A 15,633-nucleotide genomic window follows, 5' to 3' on the forward strand; every position below is an offset into this window, starting at 1 on the left:
AGGAAAGTGAATACACTTGTCAGGCTCATAAATGGCAGAATGGACTTGGCCCCCAAACCCATATCCTAGTCAGACTGCTGAACTGCCTGCTAAGAGCATGTGGTCTTTGCCTCTGATCTTTAAATGGAAGCAGGGCTTGTCTGGGTAGAGTGTTGGAGACACTGCACACTACCATTGTTGGCCCACAGAAGTGGGTTCATCCGTAGGGCCCACTATTTCTTTTCAGGCCTGTTTTCCATTCCTCCCTGCACTCTAATCACCCTGACTCCAATCCCATGAATTGCTCCATTCCTTAAAACATTCCGCATCCATCGAAGCCTCTGAGACTTTGCTCACTCAGTCAGTCCCTCATCCTTTCCTGCCTCCTTTATGTCTTGCACACTCTGGCTTATCCTTCAGGGCCCAGCCCCAGTTTCCCTCCTCTGGAAAGACCCTCCCCACCCCCCACACCCAGGCAGAACCAATCCTATAATCTGTTCCCATGGCATTTTGTACATTAACAAATCTAAACCTTTCCAGACACACATACAGAACATTTTCAGAGGAAGGAAGAAATTAGTCTTTGTTTTTAATTAATGCTTGCTCTCTCATCCTGACTTTTAATACCACCACCTCATTTGTCTTATTAAGTACTTAGTTTTGCTTTTAATTAGTGCTGTTTATTGTCACTAGATTTTAATTGTCAGTGTGGGTCTCAGCAGGCCTTGGTGAGGATGCTTTACAAATGTTTCCTGTCCTCCTGCAAGGCCTGAGCTTGGGTGGCAATGCCTCTGAAGCCAGGGAGGGTGGTTGAAGGCTGATACATTTCTCCCCAGGCCTCAGCTAATTCTGGCTGCCTTTGACATCCCTGTTTGCTCCAAGGTGGCTGGTCTATGAAGACACACAGAGAGAGTTAGGAGGATTGGGATGGCAAAAATTCAATTCAGACTTGACTTGAGGAGGGAAAAAGAAAGAACACACTGGCTTATCATAGCCAAAAAGGCCTGGATAGATTCAGGCATGGCTGGATCCAGCATTATGCAGCACCATCAGGTGTCGGTCTCTCTCCATCTCTTGGCATTACTTTTGTCCTTTGGCAGTCCTTCCCCATGTGGTGGCACAAGTGACCAGTGACAGCAGCTGGCTTCTGTTTTACCAGCTTAACAATCTCAGTTGAAAGAAAATGCCTCTTTCCAGATAGCTCCAGCAACAGTCTTAGGGCAGGCCTTCATTGGTTCAGATTAGGTCATGGGCTGTCCCTGAACCAATCCCGTTAGCCCATGGGGTATAGCACACTAATTGGCCAGCAATGGCGATTGGCTGACCTTGAGGGACCAGTTTGGGTGAGTCCCACCTGAGTCACCCAGACTGATCCTGAGAGAAGAATGGTTTCCCCAAAGCAAAATTAGGGTGCTGATACCCAAAAAAGGGAAGATATATGCCAGACAATCAAGAAAGCAAACTCAATTCCAGGTATCCACTGCAATGTCTCACTCAGGCCTAAACAAACACCTGAAATTTAGACCTTTGTTCTCCAGCCCCATCCTCAATAGCATTAGCAGTAATCCCCTTGCCTAATACATATCTTCTTCAGCTTCGATGGTGTTACATCCCAATAAACCCATTGTAAATTGAAAATATTGTAAGATGAAAAGGCATTCAATACAACTAACCTACAAAACATTATAGCCTACCTGAAACGTGCTCAGAACACCTACATGAGCCTATAGTTGGGCCACAGCATGTAACACAAAGCCTGTTTTTTAATAAAGTTTTGCACAGCTCATGCAATGTATCGAATACTGTACTAAAAGTAAAACAGATTGATTTTCTGTGTATCAATTTTTGACCCTCACTGTTGCATGGCTGACTGGGGGCTACAGTTCACTACCTTGCCTAGCATCACAGGAGAAGGTCATACCACATACTGCTAGCCCAGGAAAAGATCCAAATTCAAAATTCAAAGCACAGCTTCTACTGAATGCATGTCACTTTTGCACCATTGTAAAGTCAAATTGTAAGTCAAACCTTCACTAAGTCAAGGACTGACTGTACTTGTACTTGAAAAGCATTTTAGATTGTAAGGTTCCTGTGCATCTGTTAACTCATCAGCTCTTTCCAACAACTCTGCAAGGTAGGCATGACAAAGATAGGAGTTTTTGCATCCTCATTTTACACATGCAAAAACTGAAGGCCAGAAAGACTAAGTGACTCACCGGAGTCAGAGAAAATGAAATGAATAGGGGATCTACGGTTGGATCCCAGGACTCTGAGTCCAAAGCCAGCAATTGACCTATAATAATGGGCTGCTCTATTAGTCAACTTTTGCTGCATAACGAAGCACCCCACAGATTACTGGCTTAGAACAACCACTTATTTATCTCACAGTTGTGTACGTCAGCAGTTGGGTTGAGTTCAGCTGGGTGGCTCTTCTGGTCTAGGCCAGACTTGGATGACCTTGGCTGGGCCTGTTCATGCCTGTGGTCAACTTGGAATTTGGCTGGGACTGGCTGATTTATGATGGGGTGACTGCAGCAGCTTGGACAACCGTGGCCCCCACAGCATGCTCTCTGCCACCTGCTGAAGTTGCAAAGCAGTGGGGGTGAGCTCTGTGCCTTCCTTTAAACTCTGTAAAATGGGGACTGTCCCAGGGGATTCTTTGAGGGTTCATGGCAAGAATTGGCTGTTATTGCTCTATGGTGATGGGAGAACCATGTGAAGGAGACAGCTGGCTTTGTTTCAAGAGCAGGAGCATGAAGGTGCCTTTGTCTCAAGCATGTCTCGGGCCTGTCTCTGTCCTTGTCTTGGGCACCAACCAGCTCAGTGTGGAAGGAGCCAAGGCCCTGCCGTTCCAGCTTGGTTAGGTTCAGGGAAAGCTGGAGGTGTCCCGGCTAGCTTCAGGAACTGAGAGAAGCAAACAGCAGCCTGCACCCTCTGGGTGTAGCTGGATGGTAAGGGACGTTGGGCTCTGAGAGGGGAGGCTGGAATGGCAAGGTGGGCAGGCAAGCGGAGAGCCACTCAGTTCCCTCGAGGTTGGTGGGCAAGGCAAGAGACCACCACCTTTCTCTCTTCAGGCCCAGTGTCCTTGCCTCAGCAAGGGTTTATAGGAACCCTAAGAGCCTGGCAAATAATCAAAGATGGACGCATGGTTGAGACAAGATGGAACATAGTCATCTCACTTCTCAAAACACTTACATGGCCCCTGCATCACTCAGAGTGGATGCCTAAATGGTCCTCATAATCTGATACCCCCTCACCCCAACTACTGTTCTTTAGCCCCCACCCATCTCCCCCTTGCTCACTCCACTCCAGTCACTCTACCCTTCTTGCCATTTCTCTGACTTACCAAGCACCAGCCTGCCCCAGAGCCTTTGCACTTGCTTTTCCCTCTGCCTGGAATGCTCTGTCTCAGGTGTGGACACAGCTCAGTCCATTACCACCTTCAAGTCTTTGCTCCAGTATCATCTCTCAGTGGGACCTCCTCCAACCACCTATTTAAAATCAAACTTCCTCTCAATCACCCATCCCCCCTCCCAGTTGTATTTTTCTCTAAAGTGCTCATCACCAGCTGACACATTTTACATTTGCCTTACTGTTGGGTTATTGTCTGTCTTGCCCACTGGAAGATAAGCTCTATGAGGGTTTGTCTGTTTTCATGCTGTTTTCCCAGTGCCTGAAACAGTGTCTAGCACATAGTAATAAATGTTTCTGTAAATATTTTTTGATTCTTCTTATTTCTCAAGAGAAGCTGGCAGACTGTATTTTTAATTAAATCCTGTGGCTTTAAAAATTCTGGCTTGATTTCAAGGATTTTAAAGGATACTGCATGGGCCAAACAAAACATATGTTCAGCCAGGATCCTGTTCATGGAGCCCACCCCCTGACCCGCAACACCACCCCCACTTAAGGCCCTTAGTGTAAGTTGCATTTCATCCCAGGAGATAGTTTGAGTGAGTTTTTCCAGGTTCCTAATTGAGCGGTGGTAGGCTGGACTCTGAGGAAAAGGGGAGGGACAGGAGAAGAGGCAGAGAGATGGCACTGACTGGGCGCTGTCCAAGCTCGTGGCTGCAGGTTCTCTTACAAAGCATCTGGGTTAATTCTAAGACCCTGGGGCTGAGAGACTGACCGTGGCCTTGAAGTCCATGCCGACAGCTGCAGCTCACATGGGTTCCTACGGAGCCCTGAAGTGGCTTATACAGCCCCTGGCCAGCCCGGTCCCACCCAGTCATGCTTGGACACCTACTATAGCTCTGAAGCTAAATGGGCTTTAAGAGCTGTTTTTTCAGTTCAACTAAAACTAGCAGAAGACCTTGCAGATTTGGGGGAATGGAGGCCCAATCCCTTAGCAAACAACAGTAACAGAAGCCAGGGGAGAAGTAACAGAAGTAACAGAAGCCAGAACAAAATGCAAAGAGAAAGAAAGGCAGGGCTCTAGGATCTGGCTTTTCTGGGCTTGGGCCAGGGTTTTGGTGGCAGTTTAAGATGCAGGTGGCATTAAGGATTAGCACCAAGCTGTGGAGGCAGGTAGATCTGGAACAAGGCGCAGCTCTGCCATTTACCTGCAGATTTATTTATTGAGTGCCCACTGCATCCACTGAGTTCTATGGCTTGTGTGAAAATTTATTGAGCACCTACTATATATCATACTTAGGACTGGTTGCAAAGTGAAAATACAGGGCCCTTTGTTCAAATATTATTAATGATTTCAAGATGAAGATAGCAGAGCATTAAGCCAAGTGTAGGGCCCTTCTAAGCATGAGGTCTTTTTATGCCTGGGGCCCTGGGCTACTGCATGAAGCTGGCTCTGCATGCAACTGTTGAATAAACACATACCTGGACTCTACTCTCATGGCTCTTACAGAATAGGTAGAGAGACAAACAGCAAATGAAATAAAAATAACAGTTGCAAGTCATGATAAGTATTTTAAAGGACAAATAGGATGTAGTGAGAGTAAAAACAGGATGGGTAAAAGGAAGTAACTCAGAGTAGTCAGGGAAGGCTTCCTGGAGGAGGTGACATTTGAGCCAAGACCAGCAGAGCATGAGAAGGAATCAGCCATTGACAGTGAGAAGAAGATGCTGTCAAGGCAGAGGGAAGAGCAGAGGCAAAAGCTTGGTGACTAGGAAAGCCACTGTGACTGGAGCAAAGTTGGAGATACAGTGAGAGTGGCAGACAGTTCTTTGAGGACACAGAGGGGATTTAACTCTTACGTGCAACAGACAGCCATTGAAGCACTTTGTTATTTTTAAATTGTATTTAAAAAATATTCAATAGCAGGAGACTCAGACACCGAGAAGTGACTGGTGGTTACCAAGTGTCTGGTGATTGGGGTGGGTGAGTGGGTATGGTGAGGGGGGAAAAAGGAGCACAAAAATTCTCAATCATAATTTAAGTTGGTCACGGGGGTGGTAGTACAGCACGGGGAATATAGCTGATTACTCTGTAACATCTTCCTATGTTTACAGATAGCAACTGCACTAGTGGGGGTGAGGATTTAATAATATGGGTAACTGTTGAACCACTGTGTTGTATACTTGAGACCAATATAAGATTGTATATCAACTATACTTCAATAAAAAGAGGGTTTGTTTATTTTTGAATAACTAACATGATACCTGGCTGTCAATACAAAGGGGTATATTGTGAAAATTCTCCTTCCTTGCTCAGTCTCAGCCACCCAGGCCCCCTCCCCAGAGGCAGGCGATGTTACCAGCTTCTTGTGCATTCTTTGCAGAGATACTTTATGCATGAAGTCTGTTATTACCCCTCTCCCCGACCCCCCCTGTATCTCCGCCCCCAGCCGGGTCTGCCTGTGGCCACATGACCTCCTTTCTTTGCATTTCCCTCTTCTGGGCCAGGCCAGTTGACCAGAGGTGCCGGGAGATCTGACAGCCCTGGCAGCAAAGCGGAGGTCACCAGTGCTGTGCAGGGTGGCTTCTGGCTGGGAGGGTTGTAGCTGCACTGTTTCCATGGGGCCATCAGCCAGTGAGTTTGGACTTTGCAGGTGGAATTTTAACAGGAAATGAACTCCCGGTGTGCATGACTGAATGCCGGAGAAGGTGGGTAGCCAGGTTCTTCCTTGGGGGCAACAGAATTTATTGATCAAAGTTCTTGGGAGGGGGCTGTGGACCCTTACTTCAGCCCTCCCTGCCCGCTGGAATCCCCCAAAGGGCCGTTCATCTCAAACGAAAAGCAGGAGGCCAGACATTCAAATGACTGCTCTCCGGGCGGACCAGGGGCAGCTGAGGAAGCTGATTACCAGGGACTGAGGCTCTCGGCACTCATGGGGCAGGGGGCCCAGGGGGGACCCAGGGCTCCTCACTCAGCTCTTAGCACAGGTGATAACGTGACATTAAGGTTTTTGGCAGATTTCCTTTGCACTGGAAGCCATCTCTCTTTTCTTTCTGTGTTCAAAGTGGTAACGATGAAATGGTGATAATAATCTGGGAAGATTATGTTAACCACAGGGGAGAAGCAATGACTTTACTGTAAAGGGGCTTCTCTCCCTGATGTCCAAGCATTGGGCCTCCTCTCCTCCAGCTTCACCCACCCGAAGATTTAATAATTCTTCAGGCTGCAGCATAGGAAAGATTTCTCTCCCTGTTCACCTCCCAACTTCTCATCTGTTCCACTTCCCAGAAAACAAGGCTGTGTTGTAACAAGACCTTCAGGGAAATTAAGACCCACTGGACACAGTGATCCACCTTCCAAAGTTTTTTTTTTTAATACAGTAAGTGTAATCTCCATGGTCTCTTTCCCCTTACTCTTTGGCTAGACCTAGGGGAGATGGAAGGAGAGGTTCAGAGAGGAGATCAGCCTGGGTAAATTCACCTGGACATAGTGTTGATGGAGAAACTCATTCATGCACTCAACAAGTATGTATTAAGTGCCTTCTCCATGCCAGGTGCTGCACTAGGTGTTGGAGATTAAGCAGAGAACAAACAGAAGTCCTCCAAGGAGCCTACATCTTTGCAGGGAGATGCAAACACTAGACAAATAAATATAAGACATGATAAATTTGGGAAGGGATAAGAGCTGTGGAGAAAAAGAAATCAGAGTAAAGGGAACCAGAGTGGAGGAGATGGAGAAGGAGGTGTTTTAAATTGAGCAATCAGGGAGGACTCTTTGAGGAGGTAACAATAGCCCTAAACAAAGGAAGAGAGTGAGCCAAGCAAATATTTGCAGGCAGAGGGAGGAGCAAGTGGGAGTGAGCCTGGGGTGTGCGGAGCTGAGTAGGGGGCATGAGGAGTGAGAGAGAAGGAGATCACAAGAAACCAAGCTCGCGCTAAGGAGTTTAGATTTTTTTCTAGGAGCAATAGGGAGCCCTTGAATACTTTTGAGCAAAAGAGTGAGTGACACGAGCTGATTTACTTTATTTGGAGTGAAGGGAAGGACATAAAGGGCACTGATCTGAAGTGTTCAGCTTGGTGGCTTTTGCAGATGTGCATCCCTGTTTAATGACCATCCGGCTCAAGGTACAGAACATTCTCACCTGACAGAGGCCCCCTCCGGCCTCTCCAAAGTCAGCGATGGATTTGCTCTGATTTCTGTCACCATCATATAGCTCTGTTCTTTCATGTCAATACCATCAAAAAGCATAATCTCTTTTGTTCTTGGCTTCTTTCACTAGACGTAATGTCTATGAGATTCATCCACGTTGTTGTGTACATCAGGAGTTTGTTCTTCTGACCAGTATATGGAATATAGACCACGATTTGTTTGTGAATTAGAATAGACCACAATTATTTGTGAATAGGCCACAATTTATTTATCTACTCTTTTGACAGGCATTTGGATTGTTTCTAGTTTTTGGTTATTATGAGTAAAGATGCTATGAATGTTCTTGCACATGTCTTAGAGCATGAACACCTTCCCCTTGGGTGTATACCTAAGAGGGAGACTCTTGAGCCATGTGGCAGATGAACATTTACCTTTAAGAGACCAGCCAAACAGCTTCCCAAAGTGGCAGTGTCATTTTTCCCAACTTTGAGATATAACCCACATATCATACCATTCACCCATTTAAATGGATGATACAGTGGCTTTCAGTGTGTTCACAGAGTTGGGCAATCATCACCACAATCAATCTTAGGATTCTCATCACACCTAAAAGAAACCCCGAACCCTTTAGCCATCATCTCCCAGTCTCCCCCACCCTCCCCCTGATGCCGGCAACCACTAATCTACTCTGGGTCTCTGAGGATTTGCCTATCTGGACATTTCTTATAAATGGAACCATATAATACAAGGCCTGTTGTGACTGGCTTCTTTCCCTCAAGGTTCATCCTTTGCGGCATGTCTCAGGACTTCATTTCTTTTATGGTGGAGTAACAGTCTGTTGCAGAGCTAGACCACATTTCATCTGTCCATTCACCAGTGGGTGAATATTGAGTTGTTTCTACTTTGGGGGCATTTGTGAACATTTGCATACAAGGTTTTGTGTGAACATATGTTTTCATTTCTCTTGAGTGGGTAGATACTTAGTGGAATTGATGGGTTATAATGCTAACCGGTTCACCGCGGTGGTATTGTTTTTACAAGCTACGGTTTATGTTGGCGAAGATCTTCCTGGCCGCTGTGTGGGGCATGAACTGAGGTGCGCCAAGGACAGAAGCAGGGGGACCAATGAGGAGGCTCCTGTACTAAGCATGTGGGGTTAGTAGTGGGTTGGCTCGGCGTACTAGCAATCCAGGCAGAAAAGAACAGTGGGCAGTTTCTGGATCTGTTATGAAGATCAAGCCAATATGATTTTCTGATGGCTTGGGTGCAGAGTATTTTTTTTAAAAAATCAGGGATGATTCCAGGATTTGGGACCTCAAAACTCTGAGACATAAGTGTTTTGGCCTGACCAAGGTCAAGTTGATGGGTACATGAGTCAGATGACATCCTCCAGTAGAAAGACCTTGTATTGGAATTAAGAACTCTATGACTTTTCCCCTGCTGTGGCCTTGAGTCAGCGAATGAGGTGAAAGTGGCGCGAATGAGGTGAAAGTGGCTTAAAGGGAGGGAGCTCTCTGCTCTGATCCATTTCTGCCACAAGGCAAGGGGCTGTGAATTTTCCCAGCACAAACTTTCCCTTTGGGTTCTGAAGTTGCCAGTCTGGAAAGTGGGGGAGCTGAGTGAAATTCCCTTTCTTCTCTGTACCCCCTGGTCTACTTGGCATGGAATAGAGACTTGAGAAATAATAACTGTCCTCTCTGGGTCACTGTTTTCCAGGAGCACCGGCTTTCTGCCATGACTGACACTGTATTCAGCACCAGCTCTAGCCGTTGGGTGTGTCCCAGTGACCGACCCCTTCAATCAAAGTAAGTCACTGGGTCTTCTTGGAAATGATGTGTTGGGATCATTGAGGTCATGATTGTCCTACACTTCAAGGAGGAAAGGAATTGCAGGGCCAGAAATAGAATTTCCTTTCCTGGATTGGGGAAAAAGGACCCCAGTGGGAGTTTTGTTACAGAAACTTCTCCTAAAATGCTATTTTACTACACTGCAAGGTTGGAATAGCAAGATTAAATTCTGAGCTCCATGCTCCAAAGTAGAGGTAGCTGGAGGAATGGTGGTTAAAATCAGACTTGGTTTGGGGTCTAGATCTGAGCTAATTTGCTGTGTGATCACAGGCAAATCCCTTCCCCTCTCTGGGCCTTGGGTTTTCTCTCAGTCTAATAAAGAGGCTAAACTAGATCAGAAGTTGCAAACTGGCAGGCTACCAGCTGACTCTGACTTGCGTAAGTGGGTTCCCTATTTTTTTTAAATCTTGACCTGATCATTTAAAAATTGGGAAATTTCACATAAAAGTAACGTCACTTCTGTATCCTGGAACGTTTATCCCTGAGTCAGTGGTGTGCTGGATCTGTACTGTAGTGGCTCCTGAGAGAGATGTTAAATTTTCAGGAATTTTGCCAGCCAGCTAAACACAGCCATTATTAAAAATTAAGTTACATAGTTTTACACTTAAATTATATTTAACACAAAGGATATAAATACTCAAAATCACTTTTTAATTATTTTACTACATTTTGTTATTCTCTATGTTATATATAGGTCATCAGACCTGCGTGGTGAAATACTATATAAAGGTGCAGTTCTTGCCAGTTCTGCATTCTGTGACATCATATTGGCACACAAAATCAGCCACAGTGGGGCTTTTTCTCCAAATAGTCGATTATTAAACATTTGCCAGCACACCACTGCCTAAAGTCCTTGACAGTCTAAGTCTGTTGTTTAGCAGTCCTACGGGTTTGATCACTCATCATGATGTGTTTCTTTGAACACCTGGTAATTTTTTCTTGTGAACTAAATTTGTGAGAAACCTGAAGAAAAGAGGATATCTTTCTTCAAAGAGATTTGCATTTGGTTCTGCCAGGAGTCAGTGTGATCATCCAAGATGATTTTAGCTCCCCTTGAGGGTCCTGGCTCAGTGTGGGGTGGGACATCTCAGATGCAGCTTCGACACCTTGTTAGGAGCTCAAGGTCAGGCTCTGGAAGACAGTGCTATTTGCACTGGCTTACTGCTCACAGCTCCCTGTGTGGGATTCAATTTGCTAGGCTTTCTTTTTGGGAAAAAAAAAGCCTTATAAAGGTTCGATTAATATACCTCCAACAGTGCACATTTAAAGTAGAATTTGATAATTTAAAACACACACATATACATGCAAACTATCACAGCAACCAAGGTAATGAACAAATCCATCCATCCTAAAAGCTTCCTTGTCCCCCTTCCTTCTGCTTCCCCATCAATCCCTAGGTAATTGCTAATCTTTCTGTAGCTATAAATTGGTTCGCATTTTTTAGAATTTTGTATAAATGGAATCATACAGTGTGTACTTTTTTGGAGAGGGGGAGATATCTCTTATTTAACTCAGCATAATTCATTCATGATCCATCTGTATTTTTTTTCATATCAATAGATTTTTTTTCTTTTGATTGCTGAAGACTATTTCATTGTATGGATATACCACCAATTGTTTATGTATTCATCTATCCATGGACATTTGGGTTATTTCCAATTTTGGGCTAGTACAAATAAAACTTCGTGTAGACACGCCTTGATTTCTCTTGGGTGATTACCTAGGAGCAGAATGTGTCGGTCACATGGCAGGTGTATGACTTTTTAAGGAACTGTTTTCCAAATAGGTTGTAACATTTAAAATTTGCATGGAAAATGTATGAGCATTCCAGCTTCTCTGCCTTCTCACCAGCATCTGATAAGATCAGCTTTTTCCATTTTAACCATTCTCCTGTGTGCGTAGTAGAATCTCATTGTGGTTTTAATTTGCATTTCCCTAATGACTAATGATGTTGAACATCTTATGTAATTTTGCCATTCATATAACCTCTTTGTTGAAGTGTCTGCTCAAATCTCTCATCCATTGTAAAATCAGGTTACTTATCTTCTTGTCACTAAGTTTCACAAGTTTTATTTTTTCATAAATTGTACATAAAACTCCTTTGCTGGATATACATTTTGCAAATACTTTCTCTTGATCTATGACTTGCCTTTTCTTTTTCATAACAGAATCTTTTGAAGAGGAAAGTTTTTCTTTTGATGAAATCTATTTTGTTTATTTGTTTGGAAAGGTGAAGCAGGTTGGAGAATTCCCTTACTTTCTAGCAATCCCAGAACTGCATTAAGGAAGTTTGCTCTAATTTATCTTGGGCCTAATTGTACTTTGGTGAAAGGGCTCTCTGAATATTTGGTCTGTCTACATTCTCTGAAGCTTTTGCTGCTTCTACCTAAAACCTCCTCCAGTTCTTTTCATCTCTGTTTTGAAGACGCTATTGAACTCTTTCAGTTTCCTTTTCAAACAGGAATTCTAGTTTGTCAAGCCCTTCCCATGACGTCCTCTTAAAGCCAAACTTACTTTGTGGAGAATAGTCCATCAGCCAAATTTGGGTCTCTGTAAAGATAAACAGTTGCCTGGGGGGTGAATGAAGCAAAATATTTATTTTATTTAAGAAATGTCAGTTAATTAAAATCCCATCCATCACAGTTTACTTTAGTCAATATGAAGCCAAACAATTTACCTTACAATTAAATTAGAATTGTTCAAACAGTCTGGGTGCAGTTTCATTAAAGTGCTCCTGGACTGCTGTGAAACATCTTGGCCTTCTGAATGCATCCGGCTGGCTTGATTGCTACTGCATTTTCTTCAGATATTAAAATTATTTCCCATAAATGCTAGTGGATGAATTACAGTCATCACACATGCTATCTAGTCTGCTGCAGTGGTGATGTGCTAATGTAGACGCTTCTGATGTCTTTCTCCAGTAAATTAAGAAATCTAGTTTTAATTAACTGCTGTCTAGCCAGATACACTTCCTGCTTTTGTGATGTTTCAAATGCCTTCCTTTCTCAGCCTCCTTGAATCTAATGATGGTGTTTGAAACACAATTGTGATTGTTTGGAAGAAGTGAAAATGTATCTGCTTCTTGCATGGGGAGGGCAGTGGTTCGACTCTCTATGTTGAGATACGTGGGAGAAATACTGGTCTCTGAAAGTTGATGTTTCTCTATAGCTTTCAAGTCTGCAAACTAGAAAGTATCAGAGGTCAGAGGTGGAAACTGAGGCATAAAGAGAGGACATGACATGCCTATGATTGCACACCTTGTAAATGGTGATGCTGGTCCCCTTTCTAAAATGGCAGAAACTGCTTCCCCCAACTGGGCCACAGCAAGTGCTACTTTAGGATCATCCAATTACTGTTCAGGGTTCATCACCCTAACCTCAGTGTGCTCCTTTCCTCCCAGTGTTCAAAACAACAAGAATGATGTTGGCCATGTTACCATTAAGTGATTTCTCTTTAGTACCAAACCTATTATCCAAATACAGAAATAATGAGCTCAGCTAATTGATAAACTCAACTATCATCTAACCAAGCTAATTAAAGTTATGGATTTTACAACCTTATATCTCAGCAGCCTTGTTTTAGTTGTGTTAAAATAAAGTAATAATGACTGAAAAAAAAAGGAATTAGGTCATTGTAGTTTAAACTGTGTCGTTGTTGCATCAGATAGTGTTGGTATTGTTACGAGATTTCTTTTCTAAGCTTTTTCATTTTTTCTTTCTCTTCCTGCTTTTGCTTCCTTCAGTGATAAAGAACAGTGAGTATTTTATGATACTTCATTTTTCTATGAACTGAATTTTATTTCTTTTCTGATCAAAATGGCTTGCCCCTAAAGAGTTAAAAGAGGAACTGGTAATTTTACATGTAAAAAAATCCAGGTTATTAAAAAAAACACACACCCCTCTTGAGAAAAACTATGAAATGAAAAGAAATCTTGAATGAAAGGAGGTAAGTGTTCCTTAGGAGAGCCCCCAATTTAATTCTTGTTAGCAGTTTGTGGGATTCCAGCAAGTTGTATTGACCACTCTGTGCCCCCGTTTCTGCAGCATTTCACCGGAGCACAGTGTTCTTAGAGATAGAAAATGGTAACTGATAAAACTTCTTTCATTAATAAAAGATGATAATCAACAGAGAGCTTTGGGAAGTTATGTGCTGTACATACGGTCTCTGTCCCCTCATGGGAGGTCAGCCTCATTTCCCATTGAAATGCCTTTGACTCAGAAGCCCTGTCTTTGCTCACTACTTTTGGCTTTTAAATTGGATTAATTTCCTAAATATGCATGACAGATTGGATGCTGGGTCCAACAAATGGACAGTCAGGCTGCAGAGCAGATGAGCTTCGGTTGTGTGTGCACATTCAGAAACTCTGAAAAGTCCGTTTTTACCCTCCATCATGGGGAAGCTATCACAGAGCCACAAGCAGAGTGCTGGGTCGGGTGGTATAAGACGCTAGTCAGCGTCCTGTTCTGATACTCAGTGTCAGTGTGGCCTTGGGCAATGCCCTTTACCTCCTTGGGCCCTGGCCATCGCCTTTGTAAAATGGGTGCAATAACCCTACACTTCCTCCGTCACCAGGTGGTAATAAGATCAAATGAGATGAACAGGAAAGCTTTGTAAACTGTAAAAGCACTAAGCAAAGTCAGAGGAGGGTATGAATCACAACGTTGCCTTACCCCTGTACGTATATGCTCACGCACATTGTATGTGCATGTATGTGTGTGTGTGTATATATATATATATATATATATATATATATATATATATATATAGTGCTTGCATAATTTGTTCAGCTTTTTTGGTCCCTAATGACCATATCGTCCAGCTCAGAATCCTGTCAAGGTTTTCTTAACGCTAGTACTTAACTAGGTGACGTGGGGAAATTATTCTCCTGGCTCTAGCTCAGATGGGGGCTTTGAATGAGCTCATTGCTAAAGATCATTTGAATGTTCTATAATCTCTGTTGTCGGCTGGTAAGACTCTGGCCAGACAAGATCTACTTGTTATGAATAGCATGAGTATATTATTCAGACATGCCAGGGATGGATGCCTAGGCATTGTTAGATTATAAATATGAACATCACAAGAGAGAAGTTCATGATTCCAGAGAGTCCCAAGGCTCTTGAAGGCTTCCTGAATGCTGAAAAGTTGCAAGGCAGCGATATGTTCATCCTCCCCACTCTCTCTTTCATCCCCTCCCACCCTTCCCCCCTCCTCCTTCTCTCACTCCCCTGCTTCATTAGAAAATACAAAGTGCCTACCAGGTATCAAGCACGGTGCCAAGCACCAGGGATGCAGGGATAATCAAAGTATGAGGGTGTGTCCAGTAGGGTTACCAACACACTCCAGTTTTCAAGGGGCTACTGTAGCAGAATCACAGTGGGCCATGGGGGCACACGGAGAGGCACCTAGCCCAGACTTCTTGGAAGAAGTGATGTGTAAGCTGAGAACAGGTGAAGGAGGAGCAAGAAGAAGACAGAGAAATTCCAGGTAGGGGAACAGCATGTGCAAAAGTCCAAGTATGAGAGAAAACACAGCATTTTAGAAGAACTCAATGGAACTCAGTCTGGCTTGAAAGGCTAGCAGGGGCCTGAGATCCCCTCAGCATTCTGAAGGGAGTTGGGGAACACAGCATCCCTTCTGCACCCCCTTTAGTCTGGTAAGGGTAAATTTCACCCAAAAGGGCCTTTATGCTAATAGGGCATGTGTAAAATGTTCTGTGGGGTGGCTGCCTGCCCCTCCTTCCCCATCCTTTCTTTAGGGGATTCATTAAAATCTCATTCATTGAGCTGCAAACAGACTTCCTGCTGACACCTGCCTATGTCTGCATGGGCATCCTGAGGGAAGGGGGTGGGAGTGGAGAAGAAAGGAAAGAAAAAGGATTAATTTTCCACACACCACTGCTGTTTAGTCCTTCGAAGCCTTCATGCCCTGACAGCACTTCCATCCTCCCACTCCTTTTGGAAGTTATATTTTATTAATGGAGACATCTGGTGGGTATTTGTTATGTGACTGTTGTGTGCATGAAATGAAGAACCAAGGTGGGGAGCCAAAAGGAGGTGGGTGTCTGCCCTTGCTCAGCATTTTAGGGAGCAATAACTGTGAGGACTTCTACGTGGGGTCAGGACTAATTTCCTTTCATGTTGAGGGCCACTGGTACTGACTGTGTTGAGAGAGTTTGTTCAGACCCTTTCTAGATGCACCTAAGCAAGTATATTCAGGTACCAGATGAAGTATATCCAGAATTCTGGTTTCTCGAGTCTCTGACCATACTCCCCCCACATATGTTTCTCAGCAATTTCCTTTTCCTGA

General features: G+C 44.0%; 1 protein-coding gene across 4 annotated transcripts in view; it reads left to right on the top strand.

Moving 5' to 3' along the window:
• Positions 1-15,633, top strand: part of RPH3A (rabphilin 3A) — a 90,869-nt gene that overhangs the window by 24,294 nt on the left and 50,942 nt on the right. For 2 of the 4 annotated variants that reach the window (XM_073223562.1, XM_073223561.1), the window contains one exon: positions 9,197-9,285. In XM_073223562.1, the coding sequence (XP_073079663.1) occupies positions 9,215-9,285 (71 nt within the window). In that variant the 5' untranslated portion in view covers positions 9,197-9,214. Of the gene's footprint in view, positions 1-5,854; positions 6,040-9,066; positions 9,087-9,196; positions 9,286-15,633 lie in introns of those variants that run through there. The other 2 variants (XM_073223560.1, XM_073223563.1) reach the window with 2 other exon arrangements.

The sequence above is a fragment of the Manis javanica genome, chromosome 15, assembly GCF_040802235.1.
Source record: "Manis javanica isolate MJ-LG chromosome 15, MJ_LKY, whole genome shotgun sequence".
Classification (NCBI taxonomy): Eukaryota; Metazoa; Chordata; class Mammalia; order Pholidota; family Manidae; genus Manis; species Manis javanica.